At 42.3% G+C, this 24,664-nt stretch overlaps 1 protein-coding gene and 1 long non-coding RNA gene across 4 annotated transcripts in view; one reads left to right on the plus strand and one right to left on the minus strand.

Moving 5' to 3' along the window:
• Nucleotides 1-18,632, plus strand: part of LOC309370200 (WASH complex subunit 2-like) — a 39,128-nt gene extending 20,496 nt beyond the window's left edge. For 2 of the 3 annotated variants that reach the window (XM_081911702.1, XM_081911701.1), the window contains 13 exons: nt 514-600; nt 2,965-3,119; nt 4,094-4,205; nt 5,408-5,539; nt 8,800-8,916; nt 9,981-10,106; nt 11,632-11,733; nt 12,856-12,954; nt 13,725-13,787; nt 14,171-14,362; nt 14,475-15,083; nt 16,613-16,787; nt 18,206-18,632. In XM_081911702.1, the coding sequence (XP_081767828.1) occupies nt 514-600; nt 2,965-3,119; nt 4,094-4,205; nt 5,408-5,539; nt 8,800-8,916; nt 9,981-10,106; nt 11,632-11,733; nt 12,856-12,954; nt 13,725-13,787; nt 14,171-14,362; nt 14,475-15,083; nt 16,613-16,787; nt 18,206-18,345 (2,109 nt within the window). In that variant the 3' untranslated portion in view covers nt 18,346-18,632. The remainder of the gene's footprint in view (nt 1-513; nt 601-2,964; nt 3,120-4,093; nt 4,206-5,407; nt 5,540-8,799; nt 8,917-9,980; nt 10,107-11,631; nt 11,734-12,855; nt 12,955-13,724; nt 13,788-14,170; nt 14,363-14,474; nt 15,084-16,612; nt 16,788-18,205) is intronic. The other variant, XM_081911700.1, reaches the window with a different exon arrangement.
• LOC309370306 overlaps nt 18,381-24,664 on the minus strand; it is a 343,221-nt gene continuing 336,937 nt past the window's right edge. The window contains exon 2 of the long non-coding RNA XR_014168506.1: nt 18,381-18,870. This is a non-coding gene — a long non-coding RNA (uncharacterized lncRNA). The remainder of the gene's footprint in view (nt 18,871-24,664) is intronic.

The raw sequence follows: 24,664 nt of genomic DNA on the forward strand, positions 1-24,664 counted from the left end.
ATAGGTACAAAATCCTGAGAATTCGAATTTCCTTTCTGAAGCATCTAGTGCTCATGGTTGCTTGGAAATGAAAGAGGAGTTGGGTAACGTTTTTATCTATAAAAGGATAAAAACACTTTCTTGAAGGCGCCCACTAGCTTTCATTGGCTCCAAGTCCAATAAATTAACTTCCCTGGTTTTCTCTGGTTCCTAATACTATTGAGCCAGCAGCTATCTCAGTCTGTATGAAAAAAAAATTGAACACAAACAGATTGCGATGTGCTTCACATCATTGTACAATAAAGAGCACATTCATGGAAATCTGGAACAGTTTCACATAAGGGTTCCGAACCTGCTCAGAGCAACATTTGGGACCTAGGACTAGGCAATTAAACATTTTGGGGGGGCACCCTTGACTGTCTTGATGCACACTAGAGGGGCATGGCTCCCACCTACCTCTGCAGTTTTTCGTTGAATGCCACAGTGATTGCATCTTTGGGGAAAGTAACCATCTCTTCCCTTTGCATTTTCTAGGGACTCTTTGGGTCTACGCCTAAGGCACAAATTTCAAAACCACCAGTAAAGAAAGCAACCAGTTTGCTCTTCAGCAGTGATGAGGAGGTAACATGTTCAGAGGTTGTTAAAGGGTGGCTGGTTTTATAGCTCTCAGTTAAGTGAAAGTGATATTATTTAATACAGAACTTTCGCCCTCAGGTTTAGTTTTCCGCTGCTATGTGTCACAGCTGTTTGTGCAAGATATTTATTTCAGCTGTACTGCTTCAGAGTCAAAGATTTTACAAGCAGCCGTAATGGGAAGGCTTTTCCCTGAGTTATTTTTAAAAAAGGTTGTTGTCAAATCTGAGATAGTACTCTAAACCCCCTATAACAAGTATATTCAAAACTAACAGCCTCTACAAAACTCAAGACAACATCCCTTAAAAAACTCCAGGCAGCATCTTCTGAAAACTGGTTCTTCTGTTCAGAAGATGAGAAGTTGGGCACATAGAAGAAACATCTGGGATCTAGAGAATTTCTGTCGGAAAGGTCTGACAGAGAAAAGTTGCTCTGCAAATTTTTAAAGCTTGAGAAACTGACATAACTGGGTAGTAAAACGTCTGTACTTCTAAAAGTGTCAGGTTCAGTCTAATTCCATTGTTGAGTAATTAGGGAACCATTATGAAGTAGTGTGCAGCATAAACACCAAAGGGTTTTGTGAGAGAATAACTTTACAACATCTTTGGAAATTGCTCTGTTGAAGTACATGTGTATAAGATATCACAGTCCATGTTGTCTCGTTAAAACGGGTGGAGAACCTCCAGGCCCTGGGCCAGTATTGGTCCACAACGCCATTTCCCCCAAATCATGCTCACCCACCCATCAGCTTCTAGATGTTAAAGGGTCTATAGTTCATGGATAGAATACATGCCGTTATTGTCAAAGGGCGCTAGTTAAATCCCTGGCATCTCTTGCTGAAAGGCTATCTTACAGCAGAGCTGGAAAAGACCCATATCTTATAACACTTGAAGTTTAAAGGTGAATTTTAGATATGATGGAGATGTAAAAGATTAGGATTATTATAAAAGATGCAGGAGGAAATGATTGATAGTAGGACCCACAAAGGGAGGAGGGAAGTCCAGGAGATTCTTTGGAATCTTGTCTTTATGTTGCATGTTTGTGATTGTAAATTTTTAATTTGAAAAAAACAAATAAATAAATTTATATAAAAAAAAGGAAAAGACCCATATCTTAGGTCTTGTAGAGCAACTAGTCTGAATAGACTAAAGTAGGCTAGGTGAACCAGTGACTTGATTTGGTGCAAGATTGTGTTCATACGAGAACTATGCTACAGCTTAAATTGGCTTTGATTTAATGCACCCAAGAAAGGCAATGCTGAGCATTCTGGGGGGTTGACTTGGCTGAACTTGATCATTGTGTTTCACTGTTCTGGTAGCTTCTCGGTGCTACCAGATAATAATAATAATAATAATAATAATAATAATAATAATAATAATAATAATAATGCATGTATGAAGTATTTCTGAACACAGCATCACTGTGTTCAGAAATACTTCATACATGCTTAATAATAATAATAATAATAATAATAATAATAATAATAACTTATTTGTACCCCGCCCATCTGGCTGGGTTTTCCCAGCCACTCTGGGCGACTTCCACAAAGTCCAAAAATAAACTAAGATGCCATACATTAAAAACTTCCCTGAACAGGGCTGCCTTAAGATGTCTTCTGAATGTCAGGTAGTTGTTTATCTCTTTAACATCTGATGGGAGGGTTTTCCACAGGGCGGGCGCCACTACCGAGAAGGCCCTCTGCCTGGTTCCCTGTAGCTTTGCTTCTCGCAATGAGGGAACCGCCAGAAGGCCCTCGGCGCTGGACCTCAGCGTCCGGGCAGAATGATGGGTGTGGAGACACTCCTTCATATATACTGGGCCGAGGCCATTTAAGGCTTTAAAGGTCAACACCAACACTTTGAATTGTGCTCGGAAACGTACTGGGAGCCAATGTAGGTCTTTCAAGACCGGTGTTATGTGGTCTCGGCGGCTGCCCCCAGTCGCCAGTCTGACTGCCGCATTCTGGATTAGTTGTAGTTTCCATGTCACCTTCAAAGGTAGCCCCACGTAGAGCGCATTGCAGTAGTCCAAGCGGGAGATAAAGCAGTGTTTCCCAACCTTGTGCCTCCAGCTGTTTTTGAACTACAATTCCCATCATCCCTGACTAGCAAGACCAGTGGCAAGGGATGATGGGAGTTGTAGGCCAAAAACATCTGGAGGCCCAAGGTTGGGAAACACTGAACTAGAGCATGCACCACTCTGGCAAGACAGTCCACAGGAAGGTAGGGTCTCAGCCTGCGTACCAGGTGGAGCTGGTAGACAGCTGCCCTGGTTAACCCAGTGAATTTGAGGAATGGGATAAAAAGACAACCTCTGGTACAACAATGGTATAAATAATTGCTGTATTTTTAGGACCACTGGAATATTGGCCAAGAGGTCAAACCTGCCTCTGAATCCAGCCAGAAAAAGGAACCTACAAAATCTGCCTCTGCTGCCAGCCACACAGTTAAGACAGGCCTCTTTGAGGAAGAAGGCGAAGAAGATTTGTTTGTTATCACTAAAGACAGGTAAAATGTGGGCATTCGGAATGTATCTTCTATTGTAGCAGGTGTGTCTAGTTCTTCCTTTGGCAATGGATATAGTGCTTTTTTTGAACACTTTTCCCACAGGAGTAAGCCAGGCAAGAGTGGATTAACTCCGTCTGCTGCCTAAGCAGGAAAAATTTTGAACTTGAAGCAGCTTGGACATTTTGCTTGCTATTTGAATGTACATTTGCAGTTTTAGTTTGTTGTGTTGGTTTGTATGCCTTATTTCACTACAGTGCTTTCTATATAACTACTGTACTACTTTGTTTAGCCACTTTAGTAACATAACTTTATGTTGCAGGTGCAGAATATACAATAGGGGTCCCACAACAAACCTGGTTTGCATATGTTGCCTGAGCCTGTGGTTAGCTCTGGATTGAGGGAACACATAAGAACAGTTAATTATTATGTGATAAATACCACTAGTATATGTTGAATTGAAACACAAAACGTACTTAATTTCTATGCATCATGTTAATATTCAAAATATTATACACCAATAATTTATTCCTGGTAACAACTTTCGATGTTTAATTAATCAAATTATTCCACCTTGTTGCAAAACTATCATCCCTCTGTTTTTGTTGCAATAGTCAAATTAAGTCATTTTAACAAACTGCCACAATTTTTCTACACATTCTTTTGCAACAAATACTTTAGCTGTGGGCAACGTATAGGAAATCTCTTCTATTTCTCCCCTAATCCTTTCCTTTAAAAGGAAAAGAGTGGAGGGGGACTTTATGAACTAGGCTTTTTAAAAATAAATAAATATGACTTTAATTTTTTCCCCAATACTTTGTTTTGTCACCCTTCGTGTGTGTGTGTCTGTCTGTCTGTCTGTCTGTCTGTCTGTCTGTCTATCTATCTATCTATCTATCTATCTATCTATCTATCTATCTATCTATTTGATAATCTGATTTGTGTCATTTCATGCTGCTTCTTTTTTCTTGTTGCAGTCAAAGAAAACCACCCAAAGCTGCGCTCTTGTTCCAAGATGATGCTGTAAATGGAGACTCATTCTTCAGCATTCAACCGCCCCCTCTCCCATCAGGTGTACAAGAAGTAACGGTATATACAGCTCAAATACAGCGTTCTAAAGTGGGAATTTCTCAACACTTCGCTCACAATCTTTTTTCCAGAGGCTTCACAGCTCTGCTTTAATCCCCACATATTTCTGCTATTCAAAGGATGGAGACATGCTGTAACTCCCTCTCCCTAGTCTCTTCACCACAAATGTGGAACCTGTAACCTGCCAGATGTTTTTGGACTCCCATCATCCCTGACCATTGACCAATCTGGCTAGGACTGATGGAAATGAATTCCAACAGCTGGAAGACTGAATTCCAGCAACATCTGGTTGACTACAGGTTCCCCAACTTTACACATCCAGTGAGGATTCTGGAGAGAAAGCCAGGCAGCTGCAGTCTATAGCTTATCCTTAGGCTGCTTTGTAGGAGATGGTGCCCTCCTTGGAGAAATCTGAGATAAACAGCAAAAATGAAATGAAATTTTGTCGCACATTAAATACTGACAAATTTATTATGGCGAAAGCATTTATGGACCAGAAACAAGCTCATCATATGAATTGCTGTAAAAAAATCTTTAACTTGTCAGCCGTTCTCAACTGAACGTGATTCTGTAACACTCCATTTTGCATTGTTGAAATTGGCAAGTTTTCCAAGTCCATTGAGAAAGGGGTGAGTTCCTTGTCCTTCGTTGTTAGCTCTTTTTTATTGTGGTTTTCTTTATTTACAGTATATATCAGTCATAAAAGGGACGCGGGTGGCGCTGTGGGTTAAACCACAGAGCCTAGGGCTTGCCGATTAGAAGGTCGGCGGTTCGAACCCCCGTGACAGGGTGAGCTCCCGTTGCTTGGTCCCTGCTCCTGCCAACCTAGCAGTTCGGAAGCACATCAAAAGTGCAAGTAGATAAATAGGTATCGCTCCAGCGGGAAGGTAAACGGCGTTTCCGTGCACTGCTCTGGTTCGCTAGAAGCTACTTAGTCATGCTGGCCACATGACCTGGAAGCTGTATGCCAGCTCCCTCGGCCAATAAAGCGAGATGAGCGCCGCAACCCCAGAGTCGGTCACGACTGGACCTAATGGTCAGGGGCCCCTTTACCTTTACTTATGAGTCATAAACAGTGATTCGTACACAGCGTATTTTTATTTATTTTTTTACAATCCCCCCTTTCAGAAGCACCATATGTCTAAGTAAATACATTTACCTTCTAAGTCATTTCAGATTTTAAACTTTCATTTATTGATCAGCAGGAGGATTTGCTGGGAGCACGTCAAAAGAAACCAGTGGAAGAGAAGGCAGGACCTTTGGGTGAACCTGGTACACTTCACAGGTCTGATCTTGGAGGAGGAGATGCAGGAGAGCAGCAGAGGAAGGATGAAGTAAGGAAAACCTATTTATGTTGAACAAACCCCTGAAAAACATTCCTTTGGCAAGTATCTCTTCAATGATAGTGGAGTCTAGTTGTTAGAGTTGGTCTTAGGAAACTTTGATCCTGTTAACTTGGTTTGATTTTCACTAAATAAGTCATATTCTCCCATTTTTAGCCTCTTATGTGACCTGGACATTAGCTCTTCCTGCTTTAGCTGTATTGGACAAGTCCTGTATTAAAATAGTCTCAAAGCAGCCTTCAAAAATTAAACACAATATCAGAATAAAATCTAATAAAATAATATATTAAAGCATGGTATTGTTGGGGAGCAGGACAGAGAAGCAGTATAAATAGTAAATACAGACATCAGTAAATCAGTGATTAGTAACCAAGGAACCTTTGGTACAAAAATCTTTTCTTCCAGCAGAAGATCACTATTTTAATAACACTATGTTAATATATTTAGCACCATTGGACAGTTTACAAAGTAATGTAAGCAAAATTATAGGCTCTTGCCCCAAGGATGTTACTGTCTTAAGTTTTTTTGAAGGGAGAGGCCAGGGGGTAGTTAGGCAGAGATGTTGAGGATAAAAGTAGGAACCAGTGTAGCAATATATACTTGGGCTTAGTTGTCTTAGAGAACAAGGTCTTCAAGCATAAGCTAAGCTTTGCGGGGAGCTGAAAGAAGAGAGAGGTGGCTTTATGGGAGGGGTGTTTTAGGAATAAGGGGTAGTAAGGTAGAATAGGCAGTCTTGTTTAAGGGAGTGATTTAACCCACAGCGCCACCCGCGTCCCACTATATATATATATATATATATATATATATATATATATATATATGCAGGTTTTGGTGTCCTCGGGTGTCTTCCCGTGTAAAAGTTGGGGTGTCTAGGCGACGTTTCGACGAGGTCTCACTCGTCATCTTCAGGCTGGTGCTTTCGGCTTCTTGTTACTGGAACAGAGCAGGATCTCAGTGTTTGAGTTCCTATAAATACTGTTGAGGGGGTGTGGTGTATAGCCTCCAATGTTCTGGGCAGAGAGGAAGTTCCCAGGCTAGTGTGCCTTTTCTTCTTTTGTTCCTTAATTACTTGAGGGATATCTTGAGTGATTTCTTGAGTGATATCCTGAGTACCACTTAGGTGGGTCATTAGGTGTGGATTAGTTGCTAAAGTCTTTGTGTCTTGACCTCTTGAACTTTGTGAAGAGTTTTTCTGAGAAGATGGCTGTACTGCACTTAGTTGTGCTCTGGCTTGGCTTCGTGTATAGGGGCGAGCTGTGGTTTTGTGGCCTGTGTCAGCCAGATCTGTGTAGGGATTGCAGGGGGGTGCAGCATCCGGAGGTGCCACCATGGTTTGGCTACTGGATGGTGTCTGTAATTTATCTGTGGAGAGGGTCTGGGTTTGGGTCTGGTGTGGTTGATTGGTGATAGCGTTCTGTGTGCCTCTGGATCTGGTGTCAGTTTTTGTGGGGAGGGCTAATTTCCAGATGTCTGGCAAGCGGGATGTGTCGTCACGCTTGTTCATGTTGTGAGGGTGTTTCTCTATCTCGATGGCTTCCATGATTATTCTCTTGTGGTGATGTTCCATGTTAAAGAGCAATTTGGAATCTGCAAAATTAATTTCGTGTCCTGTTTCTTTCATGTGTTGGAAAAGAGAGGAAGTTTTTTCTTCTTTTTTGACGGCATTCTTGTGTTCTGCGGTACGTGCATTTATTCGTCTGTTTGTTTGTCCAATGTACGTGGCTGGGCAGACTTTGCAGGGTATTTCATAGACCCCTTGGTTTTCCAACTGGATTTTATCCTTGGGGTTTCTGAGGATATTGGCTATTTTTTGGTTGGTGCAAAAGGCTGTTTTGATATTGTGTTTATGGAGGATTTTGCTAATTTTATCTGTAGTGCCCTTGATATAAGGAAGGAGGGCCATGCCATATACACCACACCCCCTCAACAGTATTTATAGGAACTCAAACACTGAGATCCTGCTCTGTTCCAGTAACAAGAAGCCGAAAGCACCAGCCTGAAGATGACGAGTGAGACCTCGTCGAAACGTCGCCTAGACACCCCAACTTTTACACGGGAAGACACCCGAGGACACCAAAACCTGCATTCCTGTACCCGTGAAAATCTACGAAAGCATATATATATATATATATATATATATATATATATATATATATGTGGTGTCTACAGATTTCTAAGTAATATACAGATGACTTTCAGCAACTACATATAGATGTAATAATAATAATAATAAATTTTATTTGTATCCCGCCCTCCCCAGCCGAAGCCGGGCTCAGGGCGGCTAACAACAATCAAACAATCAGATAATTGCACATTCTAAAAATATTTCATTATAAAAATCAATTGAAATCAAATTAATGGCAACTGATTAAGCAAGATTCTGTGCAGGTTGCCAGAGGAGGGAGTCAGGCTGTGCCCTGACGAAAGGCCTGGTGGAGCAACTCTGTCTTGCAGGCCCTGCGGAAAGATGTCAGGTCCCGCAGGGCCCTAGTCTCTTGTGACAGAGCGTTCCACCAGATTGGAGCCGCAGCTGAGAAGGCCCTGGCTCTAGTTGAGGCCAGCCTAACCTCTCTGAGGCCTGGGACCTTGAGGGTGTTATTATTTGCAGACCGTAGGTTTCTCTGTGGGGCATACCAGGAGAGGCGGTCCCGTAGGTACGAGGGTCCTAGGCCGTATAGGGCTTTAAAGGTTAAAACCAGCACCTTAAACCTGATCCTGTACTCCACCGGGAGCCAGTGCAGCTGGTATAGTACCGGATGAATGTGATCTCGCAGCGAAGACCCCATAAGGAGTCTCGCCGCGGCATTCTGCACCCGCTGGAGTTTCTGGGTCAGTCTCAAATGTGTACACACAGAGAGGGCGGGGGCAGAGAGAGAGAGAGAGAGAGAGAGAGAGAGAGAAGTAAGACTGGCCTTTGAAAGGCCAAAAATGCACGTATTTGAAGCTTCAGAGAGTTTTGAGGTTTGTTTGGGAACCATTCTCATTTGTGTGTTCCAGGCAGATGTGACCTTGCACCTTAAGCGTGCAACTCAATAGCCAGTTTCTTGCTACCTTGAGCATATTTTCAGAATGGTGGTAGGGAAAACAGAAAGTAAATTAATAAATGAGAGACGGAACCTTTTAATTTGTTGTTCCAATTACTGGATAAGGGGGTGTAAAATAAATTCAACTACTTCTAAATCTAGCTTGAGCATTTAGCGCAATCTGCTCTAGATCCAGTGGATAACTTACATTTGTTTGATAACTCTTAGCCCCTTTTGGAGAAAGATGTCAAAAAAAGGATTAAAAGTGTCTTCAGCTTATTTGACGAAGAGGAGAAAAATGAAGCAGTGGATGCTGATAAAATGACACAGAGGGAAATTGAAAAGGTGAGTGATACTGGAGTCATCCTAAAAATAAAGTTATAACAATTAATATAATTTTTTTAAAAAAAACAAAACACCACCAAAACACCCTAAGCAATACTACAACCCAAGAATCTGTTCAGTAGCTTTTGTAGCTGGAGTCAGTCAGGGCTTCGCCTTCCCAGGCCAATTGGGAAGTTGTCCTCAAGTCAGGGAGCTCGTCTTCCAGGGCTCACAGCCAAGATGCCAGGTAAGAGAAAGTTCCTAATGAAGTGTTTAAAAGGTAAAGGGACCCCTGACCATTAGGTCCAGTCGTGACCGACTCTGGGGTTGCGGCGCTCATCTCACTTTATTGGCCGAGGGAGCCGGAGTACAGCTTCCAGGTCATGTGGCCAGCATGACTAAGCCGCTTCTGGTGAACCAGAGCAGCACACGGAAACGCCATTTACCTTCCCGCCGTGTGGGTTAAACCACAGAGCCTAGGACTTGCCGATCAGAAGGTTGGCGGTTTGAATCCCTGTGACAGGGTGAGCTCCTGTTGCTCGGTCCCGGCTCCTGCCAACCTAGCAGTTCGAAAGCACGTCAAAGTGCAAGTAGATAAATAGGTACAGCTCCGGCGGGAAGGTAAACAGCGTTTCCGTGCGATGCTCTGGTTCACCAGAAGCGGCTTAGTCATGCTGGCCACATGACCCGGAAGCTGTACTCGGCCAGTAAAGCGAGATGAGCACTGCAACCCCAGAGTTGGTCATGACTGGACCTAATGGTCAGGGGTCCCTTTACCTTTACTTATGAAGAAATGTCTGCACTGTAAACACATAGCAGCAACATAGTTACTTAAGGACACATAAAATTGAATCAGTATTACTTAAGTAACATCATGAATCAGGGAGCAGGCAAGGGTGGATAAGGGACCTCTGCTGCTAGGTGGTGGTGAGGTTGTGTGCATGAGTGTGTCATGTGCATTCACGCAGGTATCTGGAAAATTGAATTGTTTTAGGACTTAGAAATAAGTTTACAAGTTGACAGATGTTATAAACTCAACTTATTAAGGAGTCCACAAAGCCTCTTGAGCCTTGCTTCTTTTCCAGCCCTCCGAGAACAGTATCCCTTCCAAGAGCACAGGCGTCTTTCAGGATGAAGAACTTCTCTTCAGTCATAAGCTGCAGAAAGACAATGATCCCGATGTTGATCTTTTTGCTCGCAACAAAAAAGAGGTCAGTCAGTCCAAAATACCTTTAAAGTGGGTCCTTGTGTTTGAAAAAATTAAAACCGAAAAGAACAATTCCTGTTGGAGCACTAGCAGAAAGAACTTTACAAAGGATAATAATAATAATAATAATAATAATAATAATAATAATAATAATAATTTTTAATTTATACCCCGCCCTCCCCAGCCAAGGCTGGGCTCAGGGCGGCTAACAAGCAATAATAAAAACAAGTTGAATGAATACAACTTAAAAACAAGATTAAAATACAACATTAAAATATTGAAACATTAAAATATTAAAATGCAGCCTCATCACAGGAGGAGAAAGGAAAAAGAAAAAAGAAAGAGGGGGAGGGAATCAAATTGGCTCCAAGCCAAAGGCCAGGCGGAACAACTCTGTCTTACAGGCCCTGCGGAAAGAAATCAGATCCTGCAGGGCCCTGGTCTCATGAGGCAGAGCGTTCCACCAGGCCGGAGCCAGTGTTGAAAAGGCCCTGGCTCTGGTTGAAGCTAATCTAACTTCCTTAGGGCCCAGGACCACTAGGATGTTGCTATTTATGGACCTTGAGGCTCTCCGTGGGGCATACCGGGAGAGGCGGTCCCGTAGTTACAAGGGTCCTAGGCCGTGAAGGGCTTTAAAGGTCAAAACCAGCACCTTAAATCTGACCCTGTACTCCACTGGGAGCCAGTGCAGCTGGAAAAGCACTGGGTGAATATGCTCCCATGGCAGAGACCCCGTGGGGAGCCTCGCTGCAGCATTCTGCACACGCTGGAGTTTCTGGGACAGCTTCAAGGGCAGGCCAATGTAGAGCGAATTACAGTAGTCGAGCCTGGAGGTGACCGTCGCATGGATCACTGTGGCCAGGTCGGGGCGGGAAAGGATGTTATTCAAACCCTGCTGACTTCGTGCAGTTTAACAAGGCGACCATGCATATGCATGTAATGAAAAAATTCACAGCAGTTGAAATCTTAAGTCAATTCAGTGTCTTGTTGTGGAAGACTCTTGCATCATAGAAGCCCTCCAGCCATTTAGTGGGCAGCCTCCAAGCTGGTTTAAATGGACTTTAAGATTCTTCCTGGGCTACATTCCTTTCTTGTGCTTTTGCCTGTCTAGATTCTGTGTCTGAGCAGTGATAATGGCTCTTACTTACCTGGTTGGGGAATGGAAAGGAGTGTGTTGAGAAGGGGCAGAGTACAGAAACTTGAGATTTTTGCACTGCTGAAATGTAGCCTCTGCTGTGCAGAGATAAGTCTCGCATCAGCTGCTCTACCCTCTTTTGCCTCTGGCCCTGCCCACCTCTGGAATGTGGCCCCCAGAAAGCTGCCTGGGAGGGACAGCGGCCCTTGGGCCCTAAATATTCCCTATCTGTGGTTTAAAGGGGATGTAGTCAGAGAGTGACTCTTTGTGAGAGAAGGTAAAAAAAAGTCTAGAACCACACAAAAAATTCTGCCTCTACTGTTCTGTAAAGGAATTTAATATTTTGTTTTATTTTACTTATAAGAGACTGATTTATTTCCATTATTAATTTCAGGTTCCAAAGCCCAGGGTAAAACTGCCATCTGAAGGAGGGCTGTTTGGAGCTGATGATGATGGTGATGATGGTCTATTCAGCCCTTCTAAAGCAAAGCCCTTGGTACTTGCCATTTTGTCCTGAGAATTTGAGGAACAGTAATGCGCAGAGCAAACTTGCCCATTGCCTTGCATATTAATCACATGGAATGTTACGGCTTTAAAAAACTTTGTTCTGCAGCCACATAAATGAAGCAAATTGGGCAGAGGCACTTTTCATATAAGTAGCGTTCTTGCTCAATGTTGCAGGATTTAGATCTTTGACTCACTTTTTGTGGAAAGAAGATTTGGGACTAGAGCTAGACTGATTTTTTTCAGCTCAGCTCTTTTTGAAGAAGGAAATTCTCCTGAAAACAGGGAAGAGATGAGGCAAATGCCTCATACTTTCAGTTAATGGGAGTTGGCTGTACTGTACTTTTTAGGACGAAGCCGTCCAAGAGTCTTCTGCCTCCTCTTGTTTTTTTGTTGTTTTTTTTAAAAAAACCCTCACCCGTCAGTCTTTGCAGCCAACAACTCTACACAGCAGCTTTTCCAAGTTCCACATTTGTGCTAGATGTGGCACAGGAAAAGGAATACCCCAGGCTGCTCACATTGTGTGTGTTGTTCTTTTCCGCTTTTGAATGTTGCCTAATCAGAACAGGTTCCAGCACAGGAGGGGAGAATTAACCATCCCCCATGCACTGCAGACCCAATGCAAATTGCCTCTCCCCACCCTCATCTTAAGGGACGCGGGTGGCGCTGTGGGTTAAACCACAGAGCCTAGGGCTTGCCAATCAGAAGGTTAGCAGTTTGAATCCCCAAAATGGGGTGAGCTCCCGTTGCTCGGTCCCTGCTCCTGCCAACCTAGCAGTTCGAAAGCACACAGTGCAAGTATATTAATAGGTACCACTCTGGCGGGAAGGTAAACAGCGTTTCCATGCGCTGCTCTGGTTCGCCAGAAGCGGCTTAGTCATGCTGGCCACATGACCCGGAAGCTGTACGCTGGCTCCCTTGGCCAATAAAGTGAGATGAGTGCCGCAACCCCAGAGTCGGCCACAACTGGACCTAATGGTCAGGGGTCCCTTTACCTTTACCTTACCCCCATCTTAGTATTAATTTTTAAGATGGGAAAATATATATAAGTGTGCAGAATTTAGGGTATTCCTCTTCTTGTTCACTTACACTTCTTTATTTTACTTTTTGGAAGGTAGCAGAGAAGAAAACAGTAATCTCCTCTTTGGAAGAGGATAGTGACGTTCCGGAAAGTAATAAAAACGCCAAACGAGAAGAATCAAAGGCCACTGAGGTTTGTAAGTTCCAATTTTAGAGAGCTTTGAGAGCTTCTTGTTCTTAAATGCAGTGCCTGAACGACCCCCATTTTCTATATAGCAAGCACATAAGACACTCAAATATCTACATAGATATTCTCATTGCTCCTTTAACTGCCTCCTGGCATTCTGCCCTTTCTCCACCCTTCTTCACCTAGTCACTAAGGCAAGGGTGGGGAACAGGATTTTGCTGGAGGGCTGGATCCTTAGTTCTTCACTCCCAGCAGGCTATGTTGGCAGCTGAGTGGGCCTTCCGACCTCTCAAATCACATGATGCCACAATGTTAGGTCACTTACATTTCCTTTACATCATGGCTTGAAGTCACGCTGTTCTGCAAAGGAAGATCCAAGCAGATCAAAGTGAGGCTTTCAAGTTCCCAGTTGGGGTTACATTTCATGTCAAATTTAGAAGACAGTGTATCTGAGACCCACATGTCAAGGAACAGCCAAGAGCACATTTTCAAGATTGTTCCTTTTCAACCATGTATTTTCCTGTCTCACACCTGATGCCTTATGGCCTTCGGGGAAATGACATTGTGGGCTAAATTCAGGCCTCCCCCTATTGGCTCTAATGAGGCCCATAGGCTGCAGGCAACCCTGCGCTGTTTCAGTAAGGGCTCAGGTGGGGGGTGGGGGGCAACCATACTTTCTGGGCTTTCATACTGCTTCTGAGATTCTCCTGTAAAATACTGAGTGCATTACTTTTATTCACTTGGATTAATGTATATCTAATGTAATTTTTATACAGAAATCCACTGGCCTTGGTGCAAGTAAACATAGAGAGTCCTCATCTAGGATTGGAAAATTACAAGTAATTTATTTTACTGGCATTTTAGCTTTCAGTGTACTTTTCCTGCTAACTGTGGTTCTTCCACAATAAAATTCTTTTCCCCCCACTTCCGGCTTCAGTCCTTTCTTGTGGATGCAACATCTGCTTTCTGTAAATGCATGTTTCACAGGATGTGCTTTTTTTCCTTTTGGGAAAGACATGTCTCTGGACAGGACTAAAATTCCTAAACTGAGGGGGGAAGGGTGAGAGGGCATGTCCTTCTGTGCGCATGCACTATTCTTGTTTTTCCTGATCTTTGTCAAATGTGGAAATGCTCTTGGTGATTTTACTTTTCTTGGATTTCACATTTATATTTTCCTAATCTACTGCTCCCGTTAACAATAGCCTCTCCATCCCTTTCTAAGGCAAGTTTGGATATTAACCCAGCAGTTTTGCTGCCCAGTGCGAAGCCACCTTCATTGTATCCAAAAACTCCGATTCATGAACCTCCTGGCGTACAGCATGTTGAAACAGCCTCTGCTGCAGGAAGTAATAAGGAGATGGGAGTCAGCTTTGATGATCCCATGCAAGCAGACACACTGCAAAATGCCAACAAGGTATAACTTTGTAATACTTCATGCAGCAGCATCCTTGATGCTATTTGAAATGTAAGTTTACTTGTTTCTCATTTTGTGTCCCGTTGTCACCTTGGCTTCATTGTTATTGCAGGGCAGAATCAAGGTGACTGGGAAACGAAGGCCACCTACCAGAAGTGCCAGGCGATTGGCTGCTCAAGGGGATAACTCGAACGACATGAACATTGCTGAGGACCCATCCCCGCCTCTCTTCAAAGAAAGCTCTGTGCCACCAGCCACATTGCATCCCTCCAACGCAAAACTGCATAGGAAGGAAAACACGGAAGAATCTCAATCGCCTCTACCAACCAACAGCAGTGAGCAGCTGCACGAGGCAGCTGGTAGCCCTGGCTCAAAATCAGCAGCCCAGCCTAACATGCATGATCTCTTTGAGTCAAACGATATTTTTGCTGACAGCATAGCATCTAAAGCGACCACGAGACCAAAAGCAAAGGTGGAAACGGAAAGCCTCATGAGCCAGGTCCCTAGAGGTGGGGAAGGCTTGCCTGTTCCATTGCCATTGGATGGTGCAAATAGTGAAGGCCTCTTCCAGGCTGAAAAGCCCTCAAAGAAACCCGACCCCACTCCATTCTTGGAGGATGAAGATGATCTCTTTGCCACTAGTAAAAAAACTGTGAAGAGGAAAGATCCAAAACCCATTCCTCAGTTAGTCCAGGATCCTTCCGTCCCAGATATTTTTGAGGTAATATAGAAACATAGAATTTTAGAGTTGGAAGAGACCTGCCAGTATGTGAATGTTGGAATCTTGTTCCTTCAGACCTGGATATGGCTTCTTTTGTGCTCTGCTGCTTTTGCTGAGCACGGGGATGGGGAATGTGCATCTTCCAGAAGTTGAGCTCCATTTCCCCGTCACTTCTGACCATTGGCCTTGTTGGGGCCAATGGGAGTTGGAGTCAGACAACATAGGGAAGACCACAGTCTCCCTGTTCCTGGCTCAGCAACTCTGTAAGCATGGGCAATAGTGAGGAAACAGTCCACTGCATAAATTCCTCCGAAAATTAGATAGCACAAGGGTGTGATGTCATATTGTAGAATGGGGAGGTGGTTATGTTGTGATTTGGAAATGTTGATTAACTCTGGAAGGATGTAGGAAACATAGGCATGTTTAACCTCTTCCTTGGCAGTCTCCTCCTTTTACCTGGCCTCTGTGGGTTTTCTTTCCTGGGCCAGCCTTTGAAACACGACGATACTTTAGCAAATCCTGAGTACAGTTCACCCAGTTCATTTCCATTTCTCCCCTCCATTGGATGATCTCAGTGAGGAGGCAGTTGCTTTAATTATCTATCAAGCATTTATGCAGATTTTGTTGCGATGTGTAGTGTGCTTTAAAATTCTTACACATTCGGCAGAAGTTATTAATGGGCTGCTTTATGTGTTACTGGAGTAGCAGGGAAGAGAATTTAACTTGGCTAGATTCTATGTTGTACCACTGACATCTGTGTCAGGTATCGCATACAGAGGTAGCCTGAAAACTCACTTTTTAATTTTGGAATTATTTTTCAAATATAACAAAAAGAAACATTGCCAACTCACATCACACTTCTTTTTTATTTTTAAAAAAACCTTGCTGTGTAGCATATAAAGAAGTAACTTGCTCATGTTGATAGAAATGCTGGAGAAAGATAGGTACATTTTGCAAATCTCACTGCAAAGGAGCTACGCATATTTTACCTTCAGCGCTAGCTGAAGATATGCCTCTTTGCCCATAATTTTTTTTTGGGGGGGGGGCTCAGTTGATGAGGCCAGTTGCCAGTTAATTGCCTGCTGTACTGTGAACATTTAAGGAATATATATATATATATATATATATATATATATATATATATGTTGATGTTTTATGTCTTTTACTGCAGTTTTTGCGATTTTTGAATTGAATTGTTGTGTATGAGTTGTTGTGACTTGTGATCTGTCCTAGGATCACTGACCAAGGAGGGGTGGGATATAAATTTGATAAATACCATGATTGCCTATAGCAGGGGACCCCAACCTTATTGGGTCCCAAGGCACATTTGAAAATTGAAGAAATGGCACGGGCACCACAAAACATTTAATTTCACAGACGAAAAACTGGTGATACTCATTGCCTCCAACCCCAAACCAGGCAGAATGAGAGCAGCTTTATTCTGAATTACCAGGCACCGAGTAGCGGGGGTAGAGAAATGTGGCTACACAAACTTGCCCTATACTGAAATTTCTCTTCTTTTATTCAAGGATGATATATTTGCATCAGAAGCCCTTAAGCCGCCTGTCAAAGCAAAATCGAAAGAGCTGGAAGTGAACCTGTTTGATGACGACGTTGACATCTTTGCCGATCTTGCAGTAAAACCAAAAGAAAGGAGTGCCAAAAAGAAGATGGAATCTAAATCTATATTTGATGAGGAGATAGGTAAGGAGTTAATGTAAGCAATTAGGTCTGTAATACGGTTACAAGTGCCAAGTGGTTGTTTTCATAGGGTAGAGAAAATTTATTATCTCCTCTGAATGAGCAATTTGCATTGAAAGGATATCCCCCCACTGAAAGAAAATTCCCATTGCTTGTCTGTAGCTATCCCAGTAATTATCAGTCCCCATCCCAGACGATGCTATATTTGCATTTTGAAAAGCCTGCATAATGTGAAAGTGTGTTTTTTGTTAATACACGGCAGAGGGGTGCTGTGTTTTCAAGAGTTTTGTTACTTCCAACAAAGTTTTGGTGTTAACTGTTTGCAGAATAGACTAAAATGTGAAACATCCAAAGTATCTCAGTACTTGGCTCAAACACTTTTGGCACAGTCAACAGCTCCTGTATCTGTCGTTACTGACCCACTAAATTCCATGAGCAGCAGGTTCAGTGTTGTTTCCCGGGCAATAGCTACTAACCTTGTTTTGTATCCTGTTAAAGTCACACCAGTCACAAAATCTATTATTTGACTTTCACAACTCCATTTGAACCGTAATAATTTCCTTCTCATTCTCTAGAGATTTGGGGGTATCCATAGTTAGGATGGCAGAAAAAAATAAATACAGCAAATATGTACATACATGATATTTTGTTTTTTATACAGCTAGAGACACTATCCAAAAATAGAAAATGGAGAAGCAAATGGAGACAAAACTAAATGGGCAAATATGATGCAATTATTTGTGCTACATATTTAGTTACAGTAGGAAATTACATCTGGAATGGTCTAAAGGCTTTGTGAGTTTTGAGGGATTTGACGTAAATAAGGGTGAAATTCTATAGGGACTATCTGGAAGGCAGTTTAAGGCCTAAGGGACAGGATGGGAGAAACGGCAGTTGTTTCAAGGAACAAGAATCTTATGGAAACTAAAGTTCCGCCTTTTAATAGGAAAAAATAGAAAAGAGTACTATCTCCCTATGTAACATGCACTGATGAGTATCTTTCAAGATCATTAAAATGGCAAGAGACAGAATATTGTCAAGTTAATACTTGAGGCAGATCATGTAATTTTGGAGTCTGAGATAATCTGAGCAGGAGCTGGGAATTTTCCATGACCATTGCCTTTAAAACAATTCAGCAATGGGTAGAAAGGGGTGGTGGTGAAAGGTGACAAAACACACACAAACCTAGTAGTGTCTGTCTCCCTTTTAAAATTGAAGCCAACAATATCAAGTTGGCAAAACTTTAGATGTCATTGGCAATATAAACCAGGTTCATCACATTTGCACACAGACAACATTCTCAGCCAAATGTAGCTTTTTTTTACCACTGGCAGTAATTGTCTGTTTCCATTTCCCATTCTCTCTCTCTCTCTGTGTGTGTGTGTGTGTGTGTGTGTGTGTGTGTGTGTGTGTGTCTTTAGATGATATCTTCTCACCTAGTAGTCAATCCAAGACAACCATCAAGAAGGCCCAGTCCTTTCAGGCAGCTTCAGGAACTAAATCCGAAATCAGAACATCAAGTACATTTGAAGACCCGCTCAATGTATTTGAAGGTCAATGAAAATGTAGCCGTTGACTCTTCTGTAACACTCTTATCCTGCCCAGTACTAATTCCCTTGCTTTCCAATTAAACTCCTGGTATGACGGAGCTGTTCAGGCTCGCATCTAAATATTTTTCCTTCCAGGGCATCAAAAGAAACATAGTGTTCCAAAAATAATTTCAGTACCCTGTAGCGCTTCTGTTCCAGTTCAGTAGCTTATGCATTGACCTGCTAATGTATCTTTTGTACAGAGTATAGATTTTATTAATCAGAACTGTCAAAATAAATCTGATATTGATAAATACAATTTGTAAAACCAGTTTTTGTGTATGGGGTGCTAGGGGAAAGGGGTAGGACCTCTGGTGGGGGACACATGCTCCTTTTGGGTTGCACCTTGGGTCTCCACCCTGCACTCAGCTCTCACCTGTGGCTCCTAGAAGCTGCCAGGATGGGGCTTCGAATGGCTGGCTAAACTTAATGGGGGTAGCCAGTGGGTCTCAAACCCTCTAGAGTCAGTCCAACAGCCAAGGTGGTTTCTGCACGTGCTGCAGAGAGAAAGGAGGGGCAGATGGGGCTCGTCAACCTGGAAAGGTAGCTCATCTAGGAGAAAGGCTATCTTTGGGAAGAGTAAAGGCTAAGTAAGTTCCTACACTTTGCCATCAAAGGTCCATATAGTTAAAGCTATGGTTTTCCAAGTAGTGATGTATGGAAGTGAGAGCTGGACCATAAAGAAGGCTGATCGCTGAAGAATGGATGCTTTTGAATTCTGGTGTTGGAGGAGACTCTTGAGAGTCCTATGGACTGCAAGAAGATCAAACCATTCTGAAGGAAATCAGGCCTGAGTGCTCACTGGAAGGACAGGTCCTGAAGCTGAGGCTCCAGTGCTTTGGCCACCTCATGAGAAGTGAAGACTCCCTGGAAAAGACCCTGATGTTGGGAAAGATGGAGGGCACAAGGAGAAGGGGACGACAGAGGACGAGATGGTTGGACAGTGTTCATAAGCTACCGGCTCAAAATTTCATAAAAAATCTGACTTTGGATATTCACTCAAAAATGGTGCCAAACGGTTGCAAATGCTCCCCTGAAAGGTTTGGCAGTCGAAACAGAAGGCTTTTGATCACTGTAAAAGAAATCGGCCCCCGACAACTTAACCGGCAGAATAAGATTTTTTTTAAAAAAATCCCCAAGCCCCGGGGTCACAATTTCATCAAAAATCTGACTTTCGCCCATTCACTCAAAAGTGGTGCCAAGCGATTGCAAATGCTCCCCTGAAAGGTTTTGCGGTCGAAACAGAAGGCTTTTTATCACAGGAAAAGAAATCAGACCTCGACAACTTAACCGGCAGAAAAATCTGACTTTCGGCCATTCACTCAAAAATGGTGCCTACTGAAGAAAGTAGGAAACACCACTGGTCCGGTAAGGTATAATCTAAGTCAAATCCCTTATTTTGACTACTGGCTCCTCACACAGCTCCTGACTCACGACAGTGTGTTGCAAATCGCTCAGGTCTGACTAAAGGATTTTATGCAGCCACTGCTGGCGGGGACATTTTGAGACCCAAAATATCCAACGCCACTAAATTCTGGTGTACTTTTTAACATAATAGTGTAAACAGTGATACACATACAAACACTGAGAAGCCATTCCCCCCGCCCCACTACTTTATATGGAAACAATTGGAAAAGCCTCTGTGATTGACGCTACCAACATGGCACCTTTTTGTACAACGAACACTTGCGAGGTCATTCTTACTACTACTTTACTACTTTACTACCACTTTACTACTACTTTACTACAACTTTACTACTACTTTACTATTGCTTTACTACAACTTTACTACCAATTTACTATTGCTTTACTACCATTTTACTACTACTTTACTACCATTTTACTACTACTTTACTACTGCTTTACTATTACTTTACTACTACTTTGCCACTACTTTACTACTTTACAACTATTCCACTGCTTTAATATTGGACCATTTTACTACCGCTTTACTACTACTTTACTACTATCTTACTGCTGTTTCACTACTGCCTTACTACCATTTTACTATTTTACTACTGCATTACTACTACTACTTTACTACTGTTTTACTACTACTTTACTGCTATTTTACTACTATTCCACCACTTTACTATTGTTTTACCATTACTTAACTGCTACTTCACTACTGGTTTACTATTGCTTTGCTACCACTTTACTTCCACTTTACTACTGCTACTTTATTACTTATCCTACTTTACTATTTATACCCCTATTTATACAGTAGACCTTCCTGAACAATGGCATGCCTGTCTATAGTAACAAATAGTATTGTTACAATTTTATTCACTCAAAAATGTTGCCAGACGGTTGCAAATGCTCCCCTGAGAGGTTTGGTGGTAGAAACAGAAGGCTTTTTATCACAGGAAAAGAAATCAGCCCTCGACAACTTAACCTGCAGAATATCTTTTTTTGAAAAATTCCCTAAGCCCCGGGGTCACAAATCAATGAAAATCCTGTCTTTCATCCATTCACTCAAAAATGGCACCAAACGGATGCAAATGCTCCCATGAGAGGATTGGCGGTCGAAACAGAAGTCTTTTTATCACAGGAAAAGAAATCAGCCCTCGACAACTTAACCGGCAGAAAAAGATTTTTTTTAAAAAATCCCTATTTCGTCAAAAATCTGACTTTCGGCCATTCACTCAAAAATGGTGCCTACTGAAGAAAGTAGGAAACACCACTGGTCCGGTAAGGTATAATCTAAGTCAAATCCCTTATTTTGACTACTGGCTCCTCACACAGCTCCTGACTCACGACAGTGTGTTGCAAATCGCTCAGGTCTGACTAAAGGATTTTATGCAGCCACTGCTGGCGGGGACATTTTGAGACCCAAAATATCCGACGCCACTAAATTCTGGTGTACTTTTTAACATAATAGTGTAAACAGTGATACACATACAAACACTGAGAAGCCATTCCCCCCGCCCCACTACTTTATATGGAAACAACTGGAAAAACCTCTGATTGACGCTACCAACATGGCGCCTTTTTGTACAACGAACACTTGCGAGGTCATTCTTACTACTACTTTACTACCACTTTATTACTACTTTACTATTGCTTTACTACAACTTTACTACCAATTTACTATTGCTTTACTACCATTTTACTACTACTTTACTATTACTTTACTACTACTTTGCCACTACTTTACTACTACTTTACAACTATTTCACTGCTTTACTATTGGACCATTTTACTACCGCTTTACTACTACTTTACTACTATCTTACTGCTGTTTCACTACTGCCTTACTACCATTTTACTACTATTTTACTACTGCATTACTACTACTACTTTACTACTGTTTTACTACTACTTTACTACTATTTTACTATTGTTTTACCATTACTTAACTGCTACTTCACTACTGGTTTACTATTGCTTTGCTACTACTTTACTTCCACTTTACTACTGCTACTTTATTACTTATCCTACTTTACTATTTATACCCCTATTTATACCGTAGACCTTCGTGAACAATGGCATGCCTGACTATAGTAACAAATAGTATTGTTACAATTTTATTAATTGTATATACTGCCCTTCATCCATAGATTTAAGGTTGGTTTACAACTTAAAAATGCAAGGTAAAAAACACAAAATACACAATAAAAACAAGAACAAGAACAAACCAATAAACCTCCTCCCTCAACCTCTCCTTTGGCTTGTCCTTCACTCATGACTTCTCTCTTGTTCCTTGATCTTAACTTCCCCACTTTTGCAAACCTTCCAGTTGTCCCTAATTTTCCCGGGACAGTCCCAGATTTATTGAAGCTGTCCTGGTTTCTGATGTTATCCTGCTTTTCCTTAGGACGTCCCTATGTTCATGGGAGAAATGTTGGATGGTATGGAGTTATACATAGAATAGAATGATAGAATGATCTCGATACAAATCCAAGGCAGACCTTTTAACATCACAGTAATCCAAGTTTATGCACCAACTACTGGTGCTGAAGAAACTGAAATTGACCAATTCTATGAAGACTTACAACACCTTATAGAAGTGACACCAAAGAAGGATGTTCTTCTCATTATAGGGGATTGGAATGCTAAAGTAGGGAGGCAAGAGATAAAAGGAACAACTGGCAAGTTTGGCCTTGGAGATCAAAACGAAGCAGGGCAAAGGCTAATAGAGTTCTGTCAAGAGAACAAGCTGGTCATCACAAACACGCTTTTCCAACAACACAAGAGACGACTCTACACATGGACATCACCAGATGGGCAGCATCGAAATCAGATTGATTATATTCTCTGCAGCCAAAGATGGAGAAGCTCTATACAGTCAGCAAAAACAAGACCTGGAGCTGACTGTGGCTCAGATCATCAGCTTCTTATAGCAAAATTCAAGCTTAAACTGAAGAAAGTAGGAAAAACCACTGGGCCGGTAAGATATAATCTAAGTCAAATCCCTTATGAATACACAGTGGAAGTGAGGAACGGGTTTAAGGATTTAGATTTGGTGGACAGAGTGCCTGAAGAACTATGGATGGAGGCTCGTAACATTGTACAGGAGGCAACAACGAAAACCATCCTAATGAAAAGGAAATGCAAGAAAGCAAAGTGGCTGTCCAACGAAGCCTTACAAATAGCGGAGGAGAGAAGGCAAGCAAAATGCGAGGGAGATAGTGAAAGATACAGGAAATTGAATGCAGATTTCCAAAAAATAGCAAGGAGAGACAAGAAGGCCTTCTTAAACGAGCAATGCAAACAATAGAGGAAAACAACAGAATGGGAAGAACCAGAGATCTGTTCAAGAAAATTGGAGATATGAAAGGAACATTTCGTACAAAGATTACCATAATAAAGGACAAAAGTGGTAAGGACCTAACAGAAGCAGAAGACATCAAGAAGAGGTGGCAAGAATACACAGAGGAATTATACCAGAAAGATATGGATGTCTCGTACACCCCAGGTAGTGTGGTTGCTGACCTTGAGCCAGACATCCTGGAAAGTGAAGTCAAATGGGCCTTAGAAAGCACTGCAAATAACAAGGCCAGTGGAAGTGATGGTATTCCAGCTGAACTATTTAAAATTTTAAAAGATGATGCTGTTAAGGTGCTACACTCAATATGCCAGCAAATTTGGAAAACTCAGCAGTGGCCAGAAGATTGGAGAAGATCAGTCTACATCCCAATCCCAAAGAAGGGCAGTGCCAAAGAATGCTCCAACTACCGCACAATTGCACTCATTTCACACGCTAGCAAGGTTATGCTTAAAATTCTACAAGGAAGGCTCAAGCAGTATGTGGATCGAGAACTCCCAGAAGTGCAAGCTGGATTTAGGAGAGGTAGAGGAACCAGAGACCAAATTGCAAACATGCGCTGGATTATGGAGAAAGCGAGAGAGTTCCAGAAAGACATCTACTTCTGCTTCATTGACTATGCAAAAGCCTTTGACTGTGTCGACAACAGCAAACTATGGCAAGTTCTTAAAGAAATGGGAGTGCCTGATCACCTCATCTGTCTCCTGAGAAATCTCTATGTGGGACAAGAAGTTACAGTTAGAACTGGATATGGAACAACTGATTGGTTCAAAATTGGAAAAGGAGTACGACAAGGCTGTATTTTGTCTCCCTGCTTATTTAATTTATATGCAGAATGCATCATTCGAAAGGCTGGGCTGGATGAATCCCAAACTGGAATTAAGATTGCCGGAAGAAATATCAACAACCTCAGATATGCAGATGACACAACCTTGATGGCAGAAAGTGAGGAGGAATTAAAGAACCTTTTAATGAGGGTGAAAGAGGAGAGCACAAAATATGGTCTGAAGCTCAACATCAAAAAAACGAAGATCATGGCCACTGGTCCCATCACCTCCTGGCAAATAGAAGGGGAAGAAATGGAGGCAGTGAGAGATTTTACTTTCTTGGGCTCCATGATCACTGCAGGTGGTTACAGCAGCCACAAAATTAAAAGACTCCTGCTTCTTGGGAGAAGGGCAATGACAGGCCTAGACAGCATCTAGGTGAGAGCTGGACCATAAAGAAGGCTGATCCTGAAGAATTGATGCTTTTGAATTACGGTGCTGGAGGAGACTCTTGAGAGTCCCATGGACTGCAAGAAGATCAAACGCATCCATTCTTAAGATAATCAGCCCTGAGTGTTCACTGGAAGGACAGATCGTGAAGCTGAGGCTCCTGTACTTTGGCCACCTCATGAGAAGAGAAGACTCCCTGGAGAAGACACTGATGCTGGGAAAGATGGAGGGCACGAGGAGAAGGGGGCGACAGAGGACGAGATGGTTGGATAGTGTTTTCGAGGTTACCAGCATGAGTTTGACCAA

Source organism: Podarcis melisellensis, assembly GCF_964234715.1.
Source record: "Podarcis melisellensis genome assembly, chromosome: 5".
NCBI classification, from domain to species: domain Eukaryota; kingdom Metazoa; phylum Chordata; class Lepidosauria; order Squamata; family Lacertidae; genus Podarcis; species Podarcis melisellensis.